The following is a 20,200-nucleotide window of genomic DNA, read 5'->3' as shown; positions in this document are numbered from 1 at the left end:
AAGTCTTACATGAAATGTACAAATTTTAAGTGTATATTCACTGAGTTTTGAGTTTGGCCTAAATCCCAAAGGAGACATTAGAATCTTAACCACCCCAGAAAGTTCCCTCATGCTCTTCCCAATCAGTCCCAACTCCCATCCCTATAGAGGCAATCACTGTCTTGAAATTTTTTTTCCCTATCGTAATTTTATTCCATTAATTTTGTTTGTTCTTAAACTTAAGTAGATGGAACCATGTACTGTGTCATCTTTTGCATCTGGCTTTTATTGTTTGGCTTAATGCTTTTGAGATTCATTTATGTTTTTGCATGTATCTGTAGCTTGTTTCCTTTTATTGTAGAGTAGTATTCCATTGTGTGAATACACCATAGTGTATTTATCCATTTTCCTATTTTTTTAATATTTTTAAATTCCAGTATAAGTAACATACAGTGTTATATTTGTTTCAAGTGTATGATAAAGTGATTCAACAATTCCATATGTTATTTGGTGCTCATCATGATAAGTGTACTTTTAATACCCTTCACATATTTCATGCATCCCCCAACCCACCTCCCCTATGGTAACCACCAGTTTGTTCTCTATTGTTGAGTCTGTTTTTTGGTTTGTCTCTTTTTTTTTCCTTGTTGTGTTTCTTAAATTCCACATATGAGTGAAATCATATGGTATTTGTCTTTCTCTGACTTATTTCACTTAGCATTATACTCTTTAGCTCCATCCAAGTCGTTGCAAATGGCAAGATTTTGTTCTTTTTTTTATGGCTGAGTAGTCTCCCATTGTGTATACACCATATCTTCTTTATCAGTTCATTCATCTGTAGATGAACACTTGGGTTACTTCCATAATTTGGCTGTTGTAAATAATGTTAAATAAACATAGGGATGCATGTATCTTCTTGAATTAGTGTTTTTTATTCTTTGGGTAAATACCCAGTAATGGAATTACTAGATCACATGACTCCATTTTCCTATGGATGGACACTTGGGCTATTATGAATAAAGGTGATGTGAACTGTCTTGTACAAATGTTTTTGTAAACATGTTTTTGTTTCTTTTGGGTCAGCACCTAGAAATGCAATTACTGGGTCATAAAGTAGTTATATGTTTAGTTTTAGAAGCAATTGCCAGATTTCTTTCCACTCCCAGCTACAATGTATGGTAATTGTAGTTGCTTCACATCCTTGTCAACATTTGTTGTTGTCTGTCAACTTACTTTTAGCCATTTTGGTGGGTGCATAGTGGTGTCCCAGTGTGGTTTAAATTAGCATGTCTTGGGACGCCTGGGTGGCTCAGTTGGTTAAGTGTCTGCCTTTGCTCAGGTCATGATCGCAGGGTCCTGGGATCGAGTCCCACATCGAGCTCCCTGCTCAACGGGGAGCCTGCTTCTCTCTCTGCTTGTGCTTGCTCGCTCTCTCTCACAAATAAATAAAATCTTAAAAAAAAAAAAAAGACATTTAAAAAAAATTAAAAACCTTGAACAAATTAACATTTCTTTGATGACTAATAATACTCAGCAGGTTTTCATGTGCTGATTAGCCATTCATCTATTTTATGAAGTTTCTTTTCAAATATTTTGCCCCCTTTTTTTTAATCAGGTTATCTTTTTATTGAGTTATAGAAGTTTTTTTATATATATGCTGGATTACAGTTCTTGGTTAGAAGTGGCTTTTTTTTTTTTTTTTTTAAGATTTTATTTGAGAGAGATATCAAGAGAGAGCATGAGTGTGGGGAGGAGAGGGAGAAGCAGGCTCCCTGTTGAACAGGGAGCCAGACTTGGGTTTCGATCCCAGGACCCTGGGATCCTGACCTGAGCCAAAAGCAGATGCTTAATGAACTGAGCCACCCAGGCACCCCTAAAAGTGGCTTTTTAAAAATATTTTTTGGGGTGCTTGGGTGGCCCAGTTGGTTAAGCATATGACTCTTTGTCTCAGCTCAGGTCTTGATCTCAGGATTGTGAGTTCAAGCCCTGCATTGTGCTGGGCGTGGAGCCTACTTAAAAAATACATTTTTTTTTCTTCTAGTCTGTGACTTGTTTATTCCTTAATGGTGTCTTCTGATTTCCTGAAGTATTTAATTTTTAGGAAATCTATCAAATTTTTCTTTTACAGTTATATTGCTTTCTATGAGTTAATAATTCTTTGCCTACCCTCCACTCATGAAGATATTCTTCCATGTTTTCCTTTGAAAACAAGGTTTTAGCTTTTGCATTTAGGTCTCTGTTCCACTTTGAATTACTTTTTATGTATAGTGTGAAGTAGGTATCAAAGTTAATTTTTCTTCCATATGGATGGGTGTCCAATTATTCTACCACCAGTTTTTGAAAACTTTGACCCTCATTTCTTTGGTGCCCTTTGTGAAAATCAGATGATTTTATAAGTAGAAAGTAGAGTTTGTTTGGGGGCTCTCTGTTCCATTGATCTCTTCGTTGACCTTTATGCCATACCACACTGTCTTGATTATTGTAGCTTTAGAGTAGGTCTTTAAATTGGGTAGTATCAGTCCTCTTGCTTCTTTCTTTGTGTTTTTGTCTGGTGTGGGGGTTTTTTTTTGTTTGTGTGTGTGTGTGTTTTTAATTTTGAAGATAATATATGCTTAGACTTTCTAGAAGGATATACAAGGACACTGGAACAGAGATTGCTTTTGGCAAAGGGAAACTTGAGTGTTGAAGGACATGGTGAGAGAGGGAGAGATACTCCTCATTTTATGTTCTCGTAGATCTCTTGAATTTTTTTTTAACTGTGTTTAATGTATGTATATGCTAAGAGATTCAAATTTTTAAAAAATTAATATCATCTATTTCCTTGGGAGTGAATAGTTAGGCTCTTGGGAACCAGCCAGCAAGGAAGGGGTGACCCGGAGACCACCAATAGGAGAAGCAGGTAGGGAACTAGGACGAAAGGAAGTAGCCCTCGAAAAATGTTTTTATAGAATGGGAGAGTTTAGGCTCAGTAAACCTGTTATTTGTTTCACTGAGATTATTGAGGAGAAAATAAAAACTGAATTAATTTTAGTTTAATGGGTATTTTTATTGTGGTGAAAGTGTATGTGTATGTGTTTCCTCAAAATCTTAGTAAAGACCTTTTTTGAAAATGTTTAACAAATATGTGCCATCTGGTACTTTTCAAGAAGCACATAGTTGTTTAAAATCTAGCAAAGCTAACCCTGCATAGATTTTTAATTTCTGTTGCACAACATAAGGACTCCATGCTATTTGTGTGAATCTGGCTCTTTTTTTTTTTTTTTTTTTTTAATTTCATGATGATGTGGCTGATTCTTCAATGTTCCTTTTTTCCCTTTCTTTCTTGGTTTTCAAGGCTTTGATAAAGTTCAAGAGTTATTTGTATTTTGAGGAAAAAGACTTTGTGGATAAAGCAGAGAAGAGCCTAAAGCAGACTCCCCATAGTGAGGTGAGTCATGGTCATAAAAATGTCAGAACTAGAAGGCTTTGAAGATTGGGACCAACCTCCTGATTTATACAAGTGAGGAAAATGAGGCCCAAAGGGGCAGCAGAGCGAGCTGCCTCTCCTACTTGCTATGTTTGTGCCCTTCCTGTGGCGCCGTGTGGCTGCTCTCAGAGGCCTCTTCAGGGTGCTTCTAGGGATGGTCTACAGAGACAAGGGTAAAAACGGCAGCCTACGGAGGAAATAAATGTACAAGCGATTGAGGAAGCAAGTCAGAGATACTTGTTCTTCTCAGAGGCAGGATCGAGTACAGAGGGAGGAACACTGGAATAGGAGAGGATCTTGCTGTGTGACCCATAGGCAGCTGGAGCTGTCATGGTTCACTCAGGATCCTCTAGAACTTTCCCTGCTTCCTGTTCAAAGGTTGATGAAACACGTCTGCCCAAAGTCCCAGCATAAATAAAGGCTGGCACGACTGGACCAGCCACAGGGGCCGAAAATAGTGGAAGAAGATTTTGAGCTGGAGACTTTTTTCCATAAAAATGCTGTGAAGCTACCTGAGACAGTAATAGAAGTGAATGTAGGAGAAAATAAAGTAGGGTTCCAGTTGTTTTGAGGGGGAAAAAGTAAAGGGAAACAGTTAATAGCTCTAAGGATGATACAACCAGATAATCCAGCCCAGGAGAACATTGCTTTTGCTGGGAAAAACAGGCAGAGAAAGTTACTTCAGAAAAAAAGAGCCTTTTCTGAAGTCCATGGATAGTGGTTGAGAGAGAATATTCAGAATAATTTTCAGAAGAGAAAGGACAAAGAAAATGAGGATTCAGAAATTTAGGAGATCTGGAGAGATTTTCAAAAGAGAGCTACAGAAGTGAGAATCTGATGCGAGGGAAGGGGACTAATAAATAAGCTTACAAGGGTATGGTTCTGAGGAATCGGTGGAAGACCAAATTTGTGTTTATAAACACAGTGTAACGAATAATAGAGAGTAGAACAGTTTGGTATAAGTAACATAGCCATTCAGAAAGCAAATAAACCTGAAGACTGACTAGAATAGTGCATGTAAATCTGAAGTCCTCTCTAAATGGAAGACACCATTGTTGCTCCCCGAGCTGTATGCTGTTCTTGGAAGACCCTCTTAGCAGCATGGTGACAGCGCTGCCGAAGGGTTCTCCAAGTGGGTTCTTTGGCAGTTTGTTTGTTCTGTTGTTAAATTCCGAAGTAAAACCACGGTTTTTGTTTCAGATAATATTTTATAAAAACGGTGTCAATCAAGGTGTGGCCTACAAAGATATTTTTGAGGGGGTTTATTTTCCGGCCATCTCACTGTATAAGAGTTGCACGGTATGTATCCTCTGTTCATCCTGTGAACAGGACTTGAGGGAAATAGGTGAATGGTTGTGTTGGAAGAGCCATTGATGTGAGTTCCAGAAAGAAGTCTAAATAGCTAGCTGAAGAGTGAGAAGGGAATGTGTTCCTGCTGTGACTGTGGCCATCCCCAAAACAGTTGGGTGTGTTAGGAAGTATTTGCTTGGGTAGATAAAAGACTGTGCAGTTAGCGTGCCCCGGACTTTTCCTTTGAATGTACTGTGTGGTTAATGCTACTGTTCAGTGTAAGGCATATGAAGTATGTACATGCAAAAGTCAACTTGGTGTTACAGGTCATGATGACCCACCATCATTGGTTAGTAACTGTTGGTTATTTCATATACTGTGTTGTTGTTTGTTTTGTTTTGTTTTGTTTTTTTAAATATGATCCAGTACGAAAGGGACAACTTTGTTGTTGTTTTACGTGGTTTGAAAAGGTAATATCTGGAAGTTTCCATTTTTTTAGTCTGTCGGTAACCACCATTGAAGTAGACTAAGGAAATCTTTAGGTTATAAACAGAAGTCAACCAAAGTCTGTTTTATTTACCTAATTTTTGATGGACACTAGGATGTTGACCACTTTTAAGCAATGTTAAATCTATTTCATTTGTTCCACTTACACCCTGAATGTCATAGCTACATTTAAAAAGTTCCTGTGTCATGTTAAACTTTTTCACTCTTTTCTTCTGTGTTTTCATGTCTGTCTGCTTGAATTGAATTATCCCAGGTTTCCATTAACTTTGGACCATGCTTCAAGTATCCTCCAAAGGATCTCACTTACCGCCCTGTGAGTAACAGTCACGACGCATCCTCAGTATCTCTGTTACTTCTTTTTTGTAGCTATTCTCATCACCTCATTTCTGTTTCTTGTTCCTCCCACAGATGAGTGACATGGGCTGGGGCGCTGTGGTAGAACATACTCTGGCTGATGTCTTATATCATGTGGAAACAGAGGTGGATGGGAGGCGGAGTCCGCCATGGGAACCCTGACCAGGTCCCTCTTTGCAGACATGGACTTTCTGGGGAATAAATTGGGGAGGGGGCCTGTTTTTGTTTTTTAACTGTTGCAAACGTTCTCCCAAAGATACTGCAGAACACAGCCTCTGCTGTTAGCAAGTTAAAAGTGTGGGTGAGACTGGGAGAGACTCCCTCCCCTTCAACACTTTCCCCACTTCTGGTGACTGCTTCTGTTTTGTGTGCCATACGCCAACAACTGCTGACCCTAGGATCCCATGCGCTCCCTGTGAAACTGGTGCTGTAACATGTATCCCACCAACTGGGACTTGATACCTTACTGTATTTTCTACAGAGTGAATCATCTTGTCCAAGTAGCTAACTTATTTAAAGACATTTCCTTTTGTGGCATTGACTTCATCCATCTGATTTCCAAGGAAGTAATAGGCCTGTTTCTGAGAGCAGCTGAAACCAGTGGCTGTACATTCCAGATCTAAAAGGTCTTTCCTTTTGGTGTGGGTTTTTATTCATTTTGAAACATTTTTGAACACTGGGGTCTCTGAAACTACTAGGTCTCTAGAACTGTAATTGTAAAAAGAACTTGCTTGCAGCTTTAACAATTAGAAACCCTTCCCAAATAAAACTTGTCTTCAAGTGTGTGTGGCACTTTGCTTCCCTTTCACATTGGGTTCCTCTTGGGACAGGGATAGCAAGGTGGGCAGTCTGAGGAAAGGTAGCCAGAACTGGAGGAGACAGGCACGTTTCTGACTCTACCCCACGCCCTCTTCTCTTCCTTCCATTCCTTCCAGCCAACTCAACCAGTCTTTATCCTGTGAAATCGGACTCTCAAGGAGGTGAACAAGAGTTTAAAAGGGCTAATGGGGGAGCGCCTGGGTGGTTCAGTCAGTTAAGTGGTCGACTCTTGATTTCAGCTCATGATCTCAGGGTCCTGGGATCGAGCCCTACATCAGGCTCCGCACTCAGTGGGGAATCTGCTTGGGATACTCTATCTATCTCTGTCAAATAAATAAATCTTTAAAAAAAAGAAAAAAAAATTTCCCAAATCTCAAGTGACTATTGGTGTCTTCACACAGTAGCTTTGACTAATATATTTGTCTCCTAACGAACCATCCAGGCTCTTTGTCTTGGCCTTTCTGCATCTCTTCACATACTAACAGAGTCCGTATGGTCGTAGGCTAAAGACTCAGTCAGACTGTCACCACTGGACACCTACCTATTCATTCATGGCTGGTCTTAAAGGGCAGACGTGGTTATAAAGCTGGATGATCAGAGTTTGAAGAACTCTAAGAGAATTAGGGTAGTGCTCTTCAGAGGAAGCTGGAGGTAAATTCTTTGTAATACAAATTACCACGTTACTTGTACACCCACCCTCCATAGAAATGATAAAATTTTTGTACATTAGATTTTCATAAATCAAGTTACAGAAGTAATAATTTTGCCTGTTTATACTTCATATTCAAAGCGCATGTGTGTGCACGCGCGCATGTGCGTTGAGAAGGTTCATTGGAAGGGCTCACAGAATACCCACTCTTCATGTAGACCCCTATAAAATGGTCTCCGTGAGCAGATCATCACTGACAACTTACTTTATTCCGATGTAAAATTAAACAAGTGGGAAAATATCTCCCAGTCTCCTCAAAGACATAGTTGCTTGGTTTGGAGAAGGCAAATTAAAATCAAGCTCAAAACTATGGTATGTGGTAAAATCCCACTTTTTTGCTCTCAGTCTGTTCTTTTTTGAAACCAGAGTGTATATTGCTTCACACATCTTTAAACAAGTAATAATTTTCTCTTAGCTGGGAGTGGATGGTAATTCTGTTCTAGAAATACAACTATCCCCTCTCATTCTGAAGCTCCCAGGTAGATAAACAATAATTTGTTTTTTTTGTTTTATTTTTATTTTTATTTATTTATTTGACACACACAGCACAAGCAGGGGGAGCGGGAAAGGGAGAAGCAGGCTTCCCGATGAGCAGGGAGCCCGATGTGGGACTTGATCCCAGAACCCTGGGATCATGACCTGAGCCGAAGGCAGATGTTTAACCAACTGAGCCATCCAGGCACCCCAACAATAATTTGAGCTATGCTAAAAATAGACCACTCTAAGAAACGATCAGAATAAATAATAATAAATACTTCTCTGAGCTGTAAAATTTCAATAGCTCAATAAATATCAGCATTCCCGCTCCTGCTGAGCTCTTTAATAAATAAGCTAGGGCTCTATTTCCAAATGCTTTAAATCATCAATGCTATTAGAACCCAAATGGAAAAGCTTCAAGTGGTAATGGTTTTTCATCCTGCCCATACTCGTTAGCAAAGGAATCCCATCCCAGTTTATATTTTTAAAGCCTAAATTCTCTAAATCTTGGAAGGGAATTTGCCATCACCATAGCACCTCTTTCAGCCATCCCCTCTAGATGTTGTAAAACACTGGCCTGTTAAAGGCAGAGAAAGTGGCAGCCCTGAGCCAAGCTGGAAGCTGATATAATCGGCTCTGAAGTAAAGATTCGGTTCCTTTTTTAGGTCTCAACATTCACTCGGGAAAATAAAATTTGTTTCTGTTCAACTTTGTCATTCATTCTTTCCTATTTGGTCCTATCCGATCTTTTAATTAGGTAAATAAAAATCCTCAGTCGTAATCCTTCCAGTGCTCGTCAATCAGCTCCCAGTTCTAGAGTTCTTTTAAGAATTGATTTAGGCTTGTGCTTATCATGGAAATTAAACCCTTATGAAAGATCCTGGTCACAGATTCTAAATAATTGAGTGACCTAAGTGCTCAGTAGTTTTTCCTTCTAATGAGCTAGGGGATCAAGTTTCATGAAAATGTCCAGAACTCCTTTAGCATGAAGTTGCAATTTACTAGAATGATTTTTTTTTAAGAGTAGAATTTTTAACCAGGTACAGGCTGAAGTTTTTGTGTCAGTTTTGATTCTTTATTCTGACTGATGCTCATGGAAGAAGTAGAACTGGATTAATTCGTTTTCTATTTTTTTTCAATCAAGAAAACGTAGACTACATTTCTAGAAGGCACCTGCTGTGGGGAGTTGCTTGGTCTTGGTGCAGCTTGCTACCTATTTGGTAGAGGGGCAGAGGGTTGCTGGGGTCCCTTTTGTAAGACCCTGCTGTCCACACACTGCCTGCAGGGAATGGAGCTCGTGAGCCCATGAAGGATACCTACAAGGGACCCAACCCTTGTATTTAGCACCCTCTGAACCCTATATCAGCCAGTACCATTTTAAAGATGTTTTAAAATAGACGTGTAAGGGCCCAGAAGTTCTACAAATATTTGGGGGCCCTTAATCTTCATTTCACAGCTAATCATTAAAGTTAGAAAGCTCTTTCTCTTAAAAGCCTTGTCCCCATTTTCTTGGTCTTAAAATGTTACCAATCTGAGTCCCAGTGTCCTCCTCTAAATACACTCCCACCCCATCCCACAGTCCCCAGATGAAGATCTTGAACAGACTTGTAGGCTTCTAGCAGGGATCTTCCTGATGAGCGTGCAAGCCAGTGCAGCTAGGAACAGTTGGAAGGAGCAGGCTGGTCCTTAACACCTGGCTTCAGGAGCAGGGCTGGACTCCAGGTGCTTGCGCAGGTGGTTGGCAAAATCCACCTGGGTCTGTGATAAGACCTGGTTGATGATGGTCTTTGGCAGCCATCCCTAGAGTAGAAAAAGAATGTGGCCATCTTGTGGGTAGTGTTCCATTGTAAAAACGTACCCTATCACAAACATGGGTTGCTTAGGGCTTGGTCTTCCAGCTCTGTTTATGGGTGCAACCTTGGTGTTGACCAGGAGGACTGACTGCATTACTACCCTGCTGTCCCAACCAGTGTCCCCAACTGCTCTCTTCCCAGCTGTGTGACCCTGAGCTAGTAACTGTATCTTGTGGGCCCTAAGTTTCCTTCTTTCCAGATTGATAACTGCAGAGTTGAAATTTGACACAGAGGTAAAAGGGAGCTATTGTAGGCTTTTGAGGTGACAGAATAGCAGGTCATTACTCAAACCTCTTCCCTCCAACAATCTGTCTCTCAAAATGGAAGAGGATTTTTCCTGTTCCTTGTGGGATAATGTGGGAGGGTAAGAGCCAGTTTTCCTCCCCACCCCCTCCCCACTGAGCCATCTTGTGCCCCTCACCTTGAGGTCAATGCTGAGCAGCCAGGTGAGTTTGGTCTTTGAGGGACTTTCAGCCAGGGGATGGAGCACCATGCACGTGGGACCATGCTCACCTCTGGCAAATGAAGAGAAGTCAAGTCAGGAGGACCTTGCAGAATTCTCCTTTATGCTGACCAGTTACACTAGCCACACTTCCTTATTACCTTGCCTTCTCCAAATCTAAGAAATATTTTTTGCCAAGGGTGATATTTAACGGTTGGCATGGTCACCAGCTCCTCAGAACAAATGCTGGTTGGAGCTGGAGCCTGGGGGCCTCCTGTAGTGCCTTTAAGTTGCCAATAGAGAAAGGGTCCAGGGTAGTGGCTGGGGCCCCTGGGAAACAGGTAGCAGCTGTGTTCTGAGTGGTGCGGATTACCTTTTAATTGACGTACGGTCGTACCTGAGCACACCAGCTAAACCTCAGTCCTACCTCATGTTTTAGAAAATTACTAAGGTGCTTAAACTTTCTGGGAAGGTCGGGACAAACTGGCTATCCAAGTAGGACCAAACTTGTCTTCCTCCCCTGCTATGGAAAAAGAATATTTCTGTGTGAAAGGAAGCTGAGGGTAGGGACCAAAGGACTGGTTTCTTGGAGCTGAGGATTCATCACACACTTAGTGGTGCATGCCCACAAGCCTGTGTTAGGAAAGGGAGGTTTTTTGGTTTGGTTTGGTATTTTTAAAGATTTTATTTATTTATTTGACAGAGAGAGACAGCAAGAGAGGGGACACAAGCAGGGGGCGTGGGAGAGGGAGAAGCAGGCCTGGGGAGCAGGGAGCCCGATCCCAGAACCCTGGGACCACGACCTGAGCTGAAGGCAGACACTTAATGACTGAGCCACCCGGGTGCCCCAGGAAAGGGAGGTTTTGAGCGATTGCCGGTATTACCTGATGACACCTTTCTGCTCAGGCATCTCCCCGAAATGTGTGGCCATGCCAGCCAACACACAGGTGGAGCCTCGGCGCTTGGCACAGCGCACGCTCACAAAGTCACGGGGCCCCACCAGGTTTCCCGCCGCTTCTGCAGCCAGCTCATGGGTGATGACTGTATCTTTTCCAATCTTCTGCAGGACCTGCCAGGCCCCAGGGAGCCAGAGTCACCACGCAGCCAGGCTGATGCTAAGGCACCACCTGCAGCTCGCAGCCTCTTCGGCGCACCCTTCCGACTGGGCTCCTGTGGGTTCCAGCCTCCCTACACCTGGACTCTCCTCACCTTGATCTCCTTGACATTTGGGTTCCACTCTCCCATTGCTTCCATGCGTTCCACGAGCTCTTCATAAAGCCTCTCCATGGGCTGGTCCACCACCACCTCCAGCCGGAATACCTTGCCCACATCTGGGACCACTTTACTCAGTACTTGGTCCCCATTCGCCTGTCAGGGAGGAAAAAAGGAGCTGCAGGATAAAGGTTAGAGAGAAATACCCCTCGCTTAGGGCACATAGACGGGCAAGGCAGGCAAGGCAGGAAGGGGAACAGCACAAAGAAGCCTAACATTACTTCTGATTAAGACCGTTGGTAATCTTTCCTGCCCCAGGCTGCCTGTGCCTGGACCCTTTCTTCTTGGTGGTAAGTGTTGATGGGTGTGGGTGGGTCCAACTGAAGAGGCCCCTGCTCGAACTCAGAAGCGTAAAGTTGCTGGGCAAGACAAACCTGGGAGTGGGAGAGCTGGTCTACAACCAGCTAATTACACACACACACAAACAATGTTGGGTGGGAGCTTAAAGAGGTTTTCAGTCCAATACCTCCTTTTACACCAGAAGGCTGGAGGCCCAGAGACCCCTAGCCTGAGGGCATTGCTGGGCCTACATCCCAGATTTCCTGGCTCCCAAACCAGGAGTGTGCTAACTCAGAACTTGAAGAAGGAGCGGGTTTACCTGAACTTAGGGCAATAGGCAGCATGGGAGCTTCTGGGTGAAGGCAGAGCCACCAGAGTCTCAGTAGAGCCCGCGGCCTCGAACACGTGCCTGTTACTGGTTCCCGGTCAGGATGCGGTGCTCAGGAGCCAGGAAACCCAGAAGGCCTCGGGCCATTTGTGTTCCCGTCCAGCCCCGTTGCGGCTGAGCCCAGATCAGCCCCGCAAGCTCAGCCGAAAGAGGACTACACAGCACCAACATTGCGCCTTGGCCCCGGCGCTTCTGACCCAGGGTGGTGCAGGCCTCTGACGCACGCAGAGCCCCCGGTGCGCCGTCTCTGCCAAACTGGGTGTAGAATGTGTTTGGAGGGTAACGAAGGATCCAGAAACAGTGTTTCTCAGACACGAGTCTCCGGGATGTCTTTGATGGGCAAAGGGAGTATCTGAGGATGTATTCTTGGGAAAGGAGAATTTTCAAATTACAACTACCTGCTGCATGAGGCAGGAATCCCGAGGCCTTTGAGAATGGCAGTGGAACAGTGAGGAACGTGGGTTCCTCCAGGCCCACTCTTACCTGCTGGTTCTCCTCCTTCCAGCCCTCCTGGCTGCTGAGGATGCCCAGGGCTTTCTGCATGGCCTCCTCTCCCTGCCGGATATAGGCCAGCTCCTGGTCGCTGTAGAGGGTGTCTTCCAGCCGAGAACCTGGACACACAGCCAAGGAGAGAGCGGGCTCGCTTCTGTCTCCCTGGCCTCCCCCACAGCTGCCATCCCTTCAGTCTGGATCTGCTCACTTCTGTGCAGAGCCAAGACCAAAGCCATAGGGTCCGCCTTGCAGGTGAAGTTAGACACACAGCTGCAGCTGACGGCGGTGGCCTTGAGGAACTCCAGCCCCACCCTCTCAAAGTGAGTGGGAGAGGCCAGCTTAGGGTTAGGGGGAGGCGGGGGTGCGGGAGGGAAGCAGGGCAGTGTGCCCAAGCTCACACTCCGGAGCCGCCTCCTGCTGGCACGAGCCCAGAAGCCTCAGTACTTACCGAGCAGAGAACTCCGACGCCGAACCTGGTGAATCCACGCGCCCGGGGTCGGGCCCCCCAGTGCCCTCCGGTTCAGCTCCTGGCCGATGGCCAGCACAGCCTGGTGCCTCAACCCTGCGGAGAGGGGAGGAAATTGTTGCTTAGAATCGAGAAATCCCCTTAGAGCGGGACCATTGCACCCCTTCATCTTGCCACAGATGAGGAAACACTGGGAGAGGGAGGTGACTTGCTCAGGAACACGGATCCCTAGTGGGGACCTCAACTAGAGCCAGGTCATCTCCCAGTCCAGGGCCGTTACTCTCTGCCAGGCCACCTCCTGGGCCCAGAGTCGACCTTCCATCTGGGCTGGCCAGGCCCGGTCCCGCCTGGAGGCGGGGGCTGGACGGGAGCGCGCTGAAGTTTCCTTCTCGAATGAGAGAGAAGCTTCGTTCAACTAGAAAAAAATCTGCAGGAGGAGGATTAAAGACGCCCATCCCCTGTAGTCTGCGTCGCTGTCAGCAGCTGCGGTCCTTTGCTGAGTAACTGCTCACCGTGCCCTCTGGGCGCAGAGCGAGGTGAGTCTGGTTGATCTAGCGAGAACAGCCCCGCTGCTGGTCCGGGTCTTCCAAGCCGGTTCCTCCCAGTGTAATTGGGGAGCACTTTCGATTGGTTTGTGTACCCTTCAGTGACCGCAGGGGATTGACTCAGATGACCTTGGGTCCTGAGTAGCTCTACAAAATCGGACTTGGGTACCTGGTTCTGCTTCCTCGTTGTACAATGATAACCAGACTTCCAGCTGCACCCACTTTCTCTCTTCATTTTGCTCTTCTTGGCGCCCCCCCGCCCCCCCCCCATGTCTCGGGCTTGCCAGCACTGCCTGCTGGACTCAAGGGTCACTGCCACCCCTGCGCTGCGGCTCGGTCTTTGCCGGTACCCCTGGTGCCGATCCAGGCAAAGTGAGGAAGAGCTCAAGGAAGACCAGAGCGCTGGAGAGCAGGACAGAAGTGACCGAACCCAAGGGGCTGGGGGCCTTTAAGAGGCGTCTTAGTATCCAGCCCAACTGTTCACATGGGCAAAGGGAGGTCCAGAAGGGAAGAGACGTGTGCAGGTTCCCCCAACAAGAGGCGCGAAGTGGGATCAGCAGGGGAGCTGCCTGAGTGCTCTGGGTCACCACGTGGGCCACCCCCTGGCCTGGGGAACTCACCCTTCATGTTGCGCACGTGTCTGTAGGAGCTCCCAGCACACAGCTTGAATGTGGCTAGAAACATGGTGTCCAGGCGGTGGGGACAGGCAGGGGAGCAGTGCTGTGGCCACTGCTGCCGTTGCCTCTGCTCTCAAGGGTGGCTTCTTCCTTCCCTCCTTCCCCCGAGCCTGTCAAGGCCTGCCCCTGGGTCCTGCAGCCGTGGCTGGGGACCAGCCGAGTGTTCTGCGTCTTAAATGCCCCCCGGCTGAAGGCTGTACTTCATCATCCGGAGATAAAAAAAAAAAAAAAGCCATCGCTCGCTGTGCGAAGGAAGGGGTCAAGGGTAGAGGGATTGCCTCACACCATGGCTTTAGCCATTTGCGGGGAGCCCGGAGGAGGCGGGACCATAGAAAGGAGCAGGGAGGCGGGTGCCAAAGGAGCAGGGGATGAAGGGGGTGAAAAAGAAGCAGGCGAGGTCAAGGCAGTTTGGAAGAAAGCATACACCATCCAACTGGTTTTCAAACAGCACGTGAGGTGCTGTTTAAAATGCAGGCTTCTGGGGGCGCCTGGGTGGCTCAGTTGGTTAAACGTCCGCCTTCTCCTCAGGTCATGATCCCGGGGTCCCGGGATCGAACCCCAGTCCTGGGATCGTCCGGGGATTGTCCTGGGATCGAGCCCCGCATCAGGCTCCCTGCTCAGTGGGGAGTCTGCTTCTCCCTCTGCCTCTGCTGCCCCCCCTGCTTGTGCTCTCTATCTCTGTCAAATAAATAAAATCTTAAAAAATAAAAAAATAAATAAAATGCAAATTTCTTTTTCTCTTATTTATTTATTTGACAGAGAGAGAGAGCACAAGCAGAGGGAGCGGCAGGAGAGGGAGAAGCAGGCTCCCCGCTGAGCAGGGAGCCCGATGCGGGGCTCCGTCCCAGGATCCTGGGATCATGACCTGAGCCGAAGGCCGACGCTTAACTGACTGAGCCACCCAGGCGCCCTAAAATGCAGATTTCTGGCCCTCAGCCTCAGAAACTCTAGATTCAACAGGTCTAGAATTGAGGCTCTAAAACTTGTATTAAGAAAAAAAAAAAATCCCAGGCGGCTGCCATGCAGGTATCTTGTGAATTGCATGCTACTCTTCGAGAAGCATTGCCCTGGTCTCTCACGGAATCTTTTCCCTTTAAGATTGAACTTGAGGTTGCTTCTAAGCTAGATTCACCCAGCAGGAATATCAGGGGTCAAGAGAATCACACTAGTGTGGCCCCTGGCCCAGGGCCTGCCCGCCTTGTGAGAGAGTTCTGTGTCCTGTCACCACTGCCCCGAGGCAGGGCGGGAAGGCCTACAAAGTGGGGAGCAGTAGCAGAAGCCTACGGGCTCCCGCTGGCTCCCTCACCACAGAAAGGATGAAAGGGACAGGACCTGCTCAGAGCTGGCCGTCGCCCAGAGCCCAGGCATAACAGAGTGAGTCTCACCCGCCACCCTCCATCAACCCCTCATGAGGAGTGGGAAGGGTCCAGCGATCCAGGGGCCCTTGTCCTGGGCTCCTCTCTGAGCAGTGGCTGCCTGGAGGTCCCCCGGCCCATTTCTCGAGGCCCGCTGGGGCCCTCTTCCTCTGGGGAGCCTTCCTCGATCACTGCAGCCTTGTGGAATGGCCTGTTCCTCCATCTCACACCCTCACGATCACTGCCACGGGAGGTGTGCGTCATCTCGGTCCTGATTTGTAGAATGGCTTGGGTGTGTTTGCTTGTCTCCTCCATGGGACTGTTTCTCCCTGAGGCAGGCACTCTGTCCGCTTCCCCTCATCCCCCGCACTCAGCTCCAGGCAGGGCGCAGAGCAGGCTCTTCCTCCTCCTCTATGGGGTGACCAGCTGGGGAAGGTGGGGGTGTAGTATGTCTTTGGCTGAGAAAACCAGCCTGTAGGCTTTGTGTCCAGCCCTTGCAGAGTCCCAGGGAAGACAGCACCAAAGGGGGAGGCCTGTGTGAGGGGTGGGGGGACTGAAACTTTCACAGCTGGAAGAGAGGGTGCAGAGGGCACGCTGAGAGGGCTGAATAGCAGCTCCTCCCGGCTTCTCCTTGCCGCGTGGACACGTGCGCCCTCAAGCACATGTGCCCCTCAGTGGAGGTGGCGGGGGGCGGGAGGGGGTTATTATGGGACAGGCCATGCAGATAATGTTCAAGGCCCTGCTGTTGCCATCCTGGGGAGAGTTATGGCCACCGTGAGCGGGGAGGAGCTGGGCTGGGGAGACTGCAGGATCCAAGCACACAGCTGCTGCTGATGTCAGAGCTGCCACTGACTCAGGGAGGGGTGCTGGTGACCTCCCCCAAGGCCAAGGCCCTCGTCTTCCCTTCCTCATCGTTTCCAGGACCAATGAGTAGTTAACTCTCACTGTCCCCCTGAGCAGTAAGGTGGTTCCTCTGGCTCTGGACGTTATCTGTGTCTGGCTTTGCTTTTTGAGGAGGGCAGAAGCCCCAGGGGAGGAGACAGGGTGGACAAGGCAGGCCAGGGAGAAAGGCGACCAGAGGTCCGGCTCAGACGGTGCGGAGCGCGGGAGGGAGGCAGCGCTTGGGAGCACTCAGTCCTTCAATACCCCGTTGTTGAGTGTCCACTGTGTGGCTCTGCCCTTGCGAGGGAAAATGAACCATGTGGCCCAGGAGGAGAGTCGGGGAGCCAAGGAGGAGTTTGGAAGTACAGAGGGTGGAGGGCCTCACCACACAGTGGGAAGGCAGAGTGGGCAGGAAGGCTTCTGGAAGGAAGGGACATCCGAGCTGAGCGTGGGAAGTGCGGTTAGGAGGTGCTGGGTTTGAGATCGAGGATGGGGTGCGGGGGTTCCGGGGAGAGCATCTGGCCAGCAGCCCAGAGAAAGGATCCGAGGGTTGCTCCACAGCAGGTTGTAGGGAGTGGTGGGAGGTGGAGTACCAAGAGGGGGTGCACGGGAAGATTCCCCTGCAGGCGACGGAGCTGTCTGGGCCCCCGCTCAGAGGAGGTGTGCACGGGGCGTCCCCAGGGTCCCCGGGGCTGGGCTGGCCATGTGGAGAGGCTGGGGAGTGGAGGACATGTGGGTGTCGCACCTTAGCAGGCTCCCAGCACCACCCCCCCATCTGCCTCTTGCTTCGCGATTGCCAGCCTCTCACTCCTTCCGTCCCAACGTCCTGATCTGTGAAATGGGGGTATATTTTCCTTTTCCTTTGTGTGACCCTCTCAGGGTGGTGAGAAGGCTGCCATCAGGTGACAATACATCAGGAACCCGCAAGAGAAAGTCCGGCCTTCTCAGCCCAATCTCCGGGCCCTCCAGTGTCTCCCACCCCGGCTGTCTTCTCTGGGGCCTGCGGGCTGTCTGCCCCGTGCACACAGCATCCGTGCCCTCAAGGCTTCCGCTTGGGCCCCACCTCGCTCTGCTCTTTAACTAGAATTCCGTACTTTTTCCTTTGGGCCCCCTCAATAAACGTGTAGCACAGCATCAGTAAGACTACTGGCCTCCCGCCCCTCCCTCCCACACACCCCTTTTTAAAAAGACTACTATTTTAGAGCAGTTTTAGATTCTCAGCAAAACCGGCCCGAGGAGGGCTCCATGCTCTGCGGGGAGTCCGCTTGAGATTCTCTCTCCCTCTCCCTCTGACCCTCCTGCTCATGCTCTCTCTCTCTAAAATGGATGAATAAATCTTTAAAAAAACCCCTCGTGGTTCTCTCTGGAAACCGGGGCCAAGAGTTGCCTCTCATAGCCTGTCAATCCTGGCATATAGAAGTCATCAACAAACTTAGGGCGATGAACGACTTATTCAAACTATATTTGGTTCCTTGTTGCCCCTTCACTCTCTGTCTCCGCAGGTAAGCCAGGCTTTAGGTCTCCTTGCCCAGAGATTTGGGCAGGGAACACAAAGCTTTCTGCCTTTTGGAACAGCCTAAACCAGAAGAGCAAATGGAAGGTGGGTGGGCTAAATTTAACCTTCCTGATTTTTTTCTTTTTTTTTGACCTGTACAGTATTTTAAGAAAATTTTGTATTAGTTGCCAACATAAACTATAGCAACAGGAAACAGGTCAGTGGTTGCCAGGGGCCGGGAAGGAGGGAGAAGTTAAGTTCAAAGGGGCAGGGGTGGTGGGCACATAACTATATGCAGTTGTTAACTCATAGAGCTATGCCCTGAAAGAGGGGATTTTACTATGTATAAATTATACGTCAATAAAATCTGGTCTTAGAGATAAATTCCCAGGCCATCTGGATATCTGACCTTGAGCTACACTGAGCCCTCACTCTTCCTTTTTGTCCTTGCTACGGGCTCGCTGGCTGCCCAGAGCAGCGGTATCTGAGGCCATTACCAGCCAAGTGGCAGCAACCGCTACTGAGGAGCTGGAGTTAGGAAAAACATTTTTTGGGAAAGATTTATTTATTTGAGAGAGAGAGAGAGCTAGCAAGCAAGCACGAGAAGGGGGAGGGTCAGAGGGAAAAGCAGACTCCCTGCTGAGTGTGGGACTCAATCCTGGGACTCTGCGATCATGACCTGAGCCAAAGGCAGATGCTTAACCGACTGAGCCATCCAGGCGCCCGGAAAAACATTTTTTTTTTTTTAAAAAGGAGAATGGGTACAATATAGGCTGAGAGGGGGGAAAAGAGGCAGAGCGGTGAAATGAGGCAGGAGGAAAGAAAAGAACTTGATTTCATCCTCTGCTTCCAGGGAGCCCAGGCAGAACCTGAGGCGGAGACAGGTAGAGGAGTCCTAACCCAGGCACACCCACCCAGATGAGTAAGAGACACGCTCCATTGCCTAGAGCTGGTTTTCCAATTCTTTCAGGCTGGAGGATCTTGGGAAGGGGATAGGAAAAGTTGCTTTCGATCTTGGTTCACTTAACTGGATACAAGACCTGCTTAGTTGTTAGAAGGCAGCTCTCCTTATTGGGGGAGGGGGGTGGCACCGGAGGGTGATGGGCCAGATGGGGGTGGGGGGCACTGCAGTTGGGAGGAAAACAGGCTGAAGAGTATGTTCTTTCCTTCCAACACCCCTGACGAGTCCTCCCCCATCCCCAACCCCCTGTTGCCCTGGGATGCTCTTCCAGACATTTTTACACCAAGTACTTCCACTCTTCACACCTGGGGTCTGTGGTCTGCGGTGAAGGCCGCCCTACAGTAAGAGCACATTTCCACATTCAGCACAAGGATTTCTACTAATTACTCCTGTTGGTTGCTCAGTGGGTCCAGTTGTCCTCATGTTCAGTCTCACTGGCAAAAGCCTGACCTCTCTTGGATTTAAGGTGCAGTCGACCCTCGAACAACATGTGTTTGAGCTGCGCAGGTACGCTTAAGAGGTGCTTATTTTGATAAATACAGTATAGTACTGTAAGTGTATTTCCTCATGATTTTTTAAAAGATTATTTCAGAGGAGGGGAGGGGCAGAGGGAGAGGGAGAGAGAATCCTCAAGCTGATTCCTTGCTGAGCACGCAGAGCCCCACGACGCAGGGCTCAACCCCAGCACGGGGCTGGACCACAGGACCCTGAGATCATGACCTGAGCCGAAACCAAGAGCCCGCCGCTTAACTGACTGAGCCACCCAGGCGCCCTCCTCTTATGATGTTTTTTAGTAACATTTTCTCTAGCCTACTTTTTTGAAAGAATACAGTATATAATACATGTAACATACAAAATATGTGTTAATCAAATGTTTAAAGATTTTATTTGACAGAGAGCGAGCGAGAGAGCACAAGCAGGGGGAGCGGCAGAGGCAGAGGGAGAAGCAGGCTCCCCGCTGAGCAAGGAGCCCGATGCGGGGCTCCATCCCAGGACCCCGAGATCATGACCTGAGCCCAAAGCTGATGCTCAACCGACCAAGCCACCCAGGCGTCCCTGTGTTAATCAGTTGTTTATTATGGGTAAGGCTTTCAGTCAACAGTAGGCTCTTAGTAGTTAAGTTTTAGGGGAGTCAGGAGTTACACGGGGATTTATGACTGTGTGGGGGGCTGTGTTCCTGACCCCTGCATTGTTCAAGGGTCACCTTTAGGAACCAGTTGGCACTGGTAGAGCACGTGTGCACGTGAGCTTTTATCTCAGGTGACACTCCTGCTCAGCTCACATTAACCCCAAGGGGACGGCTCAGACTACTGTGCTGCTTTTCGCTTGAAGCTGGAGGACTGTTTCAGCATCGGGGCACCGGCCTGCAGCATCTACGGCCAAGATGACTTCTCTGCCCCTCACTGGGAATCCTGGCTCCTAATGCGAACGGAAGGCGGCTGGAGCTGCTCTCGTAGCATGCCTTTTTGAAAGGAGAAATGTGCCCCCCAAG

The 20,200-nt window shown here is 48.0% G+C and overlaps 2 protein-coding genes across 5 annotated transcripts in view; one reads left to right on the top strand and one right to left on the bottom strand.

Moving 5' to 3' along the window:
- Nucleotides 1-6,376, top strand: part of ASH2L (ASH2 like, histone lysine methyltransferase complex subunit) — a 28,092-nt gene extending 21,716 nt beyond the window's left edge. For 3 of the 4 annotated variants that reach the window (XM_035004034.1, XM_035004033.1, XM_035004036.1), the window contains exons 13-16: nucleotides 3,314-3,406; nucleotides 4,646-4,744; nucleotides 5,496-5,555; nucleotides 5,651-6,376. In XM_035004034.1, coding sequence (XP_034859925.1) covers nucleotides 3,314-3,406; nucleotides 4,646-4,744; nucleotides 5,496-5,555; nucleotides 5,651-5,758 — 360 coding nt within the window. In that variant the 3' untranslated portion in view covers nucleotides 5,759-6,376. The remainder of the gene's footprint in view (nucleotides 1-3,313; nucleotides 3,407-4,645; nucleotides 4,745-5,495; nucleotides 5,556-5,650) is intronic. The other variant, XM_035004035.1, reaches the window with a different exon arrangement.
- Nucleotides 6,377-8,750: 2,374 nt separating this feature from the next.
- On the bottom strand, nucleotides 8,751-14,617 carry STAR (steroidogenic acute regulatory protein). Its single transcript, XM_035004031.1, has 7 exons — nucleotides 13,959-14,617; nucleotides 12,776-12,889; nucleotides 12,319-12,446; nucleotides 11,106-11,264; nucleotides 10,781-10,965; nucleotides 9,876-9,969; nucleotides 8,751-9,401 (listed from the first exon to the last, which is right to left on the bottom strand). The coding sequence occupies exons 1-7, from the start codon at nucleotides 14,020-14,022 to the stop codon at nucleotides 9,288-9,290; spliced, it is 858 nt and encodes a 285-aa protein (XP_034859922.1). The 5' UTR covers nucleotides 14,023-14,617; the 3' UTR covers nucleotides 8,751-9,287.
- Nucleotides 14,618-20,200: the final 5,583 nt, after the last annotated feature.

This window comes from Mirounga leonina, unplaced genomic scaffold (genome assembly GCF_011800145.1).
Source record: "Mirounga leonina isolate KUSES-001 unplaced genomic scaffold, KU_Mleo_1.0 Mir_128, whole genome shotgun sequence".
NCBI classification, from domain to species: Eukaryota; Metazoa; Chordata; class Mammalia; order Carnivora; family Phocidae; genus Mirounga; species Mirounga leonina.
The sequence above is the reverse complement of the archived record's forward strand: the minus strand, read 5'-3'. Positions and strand labels throughout refer to the sequence as shown.

Bases quoted from the DNA above. Each gene is read 5' to 3' on its own strand.
- STAR (XM_035004031.1), bottom strand. From the start codon at position 14,022: ATGTTTCTAGCCACATTCAAGCTGTGTGCTGGGAGCTCCTACAGACAC. The intron at 12,890-13,958 runs GTGAGTTCCCCA...CCCTCTCCGCAG, and splicing joins ACACGTGCGCAACATGAAGG to GGTTGAGGCACCAGGCTGTG. The intron at 12,447-12,775 runs GTAAGTACTGAG...CTGTGTGTCCAG, and splicing joins GCGTCGGAGTTCTCTGCTCG to GTTCTCGGCTGGAAGACACC.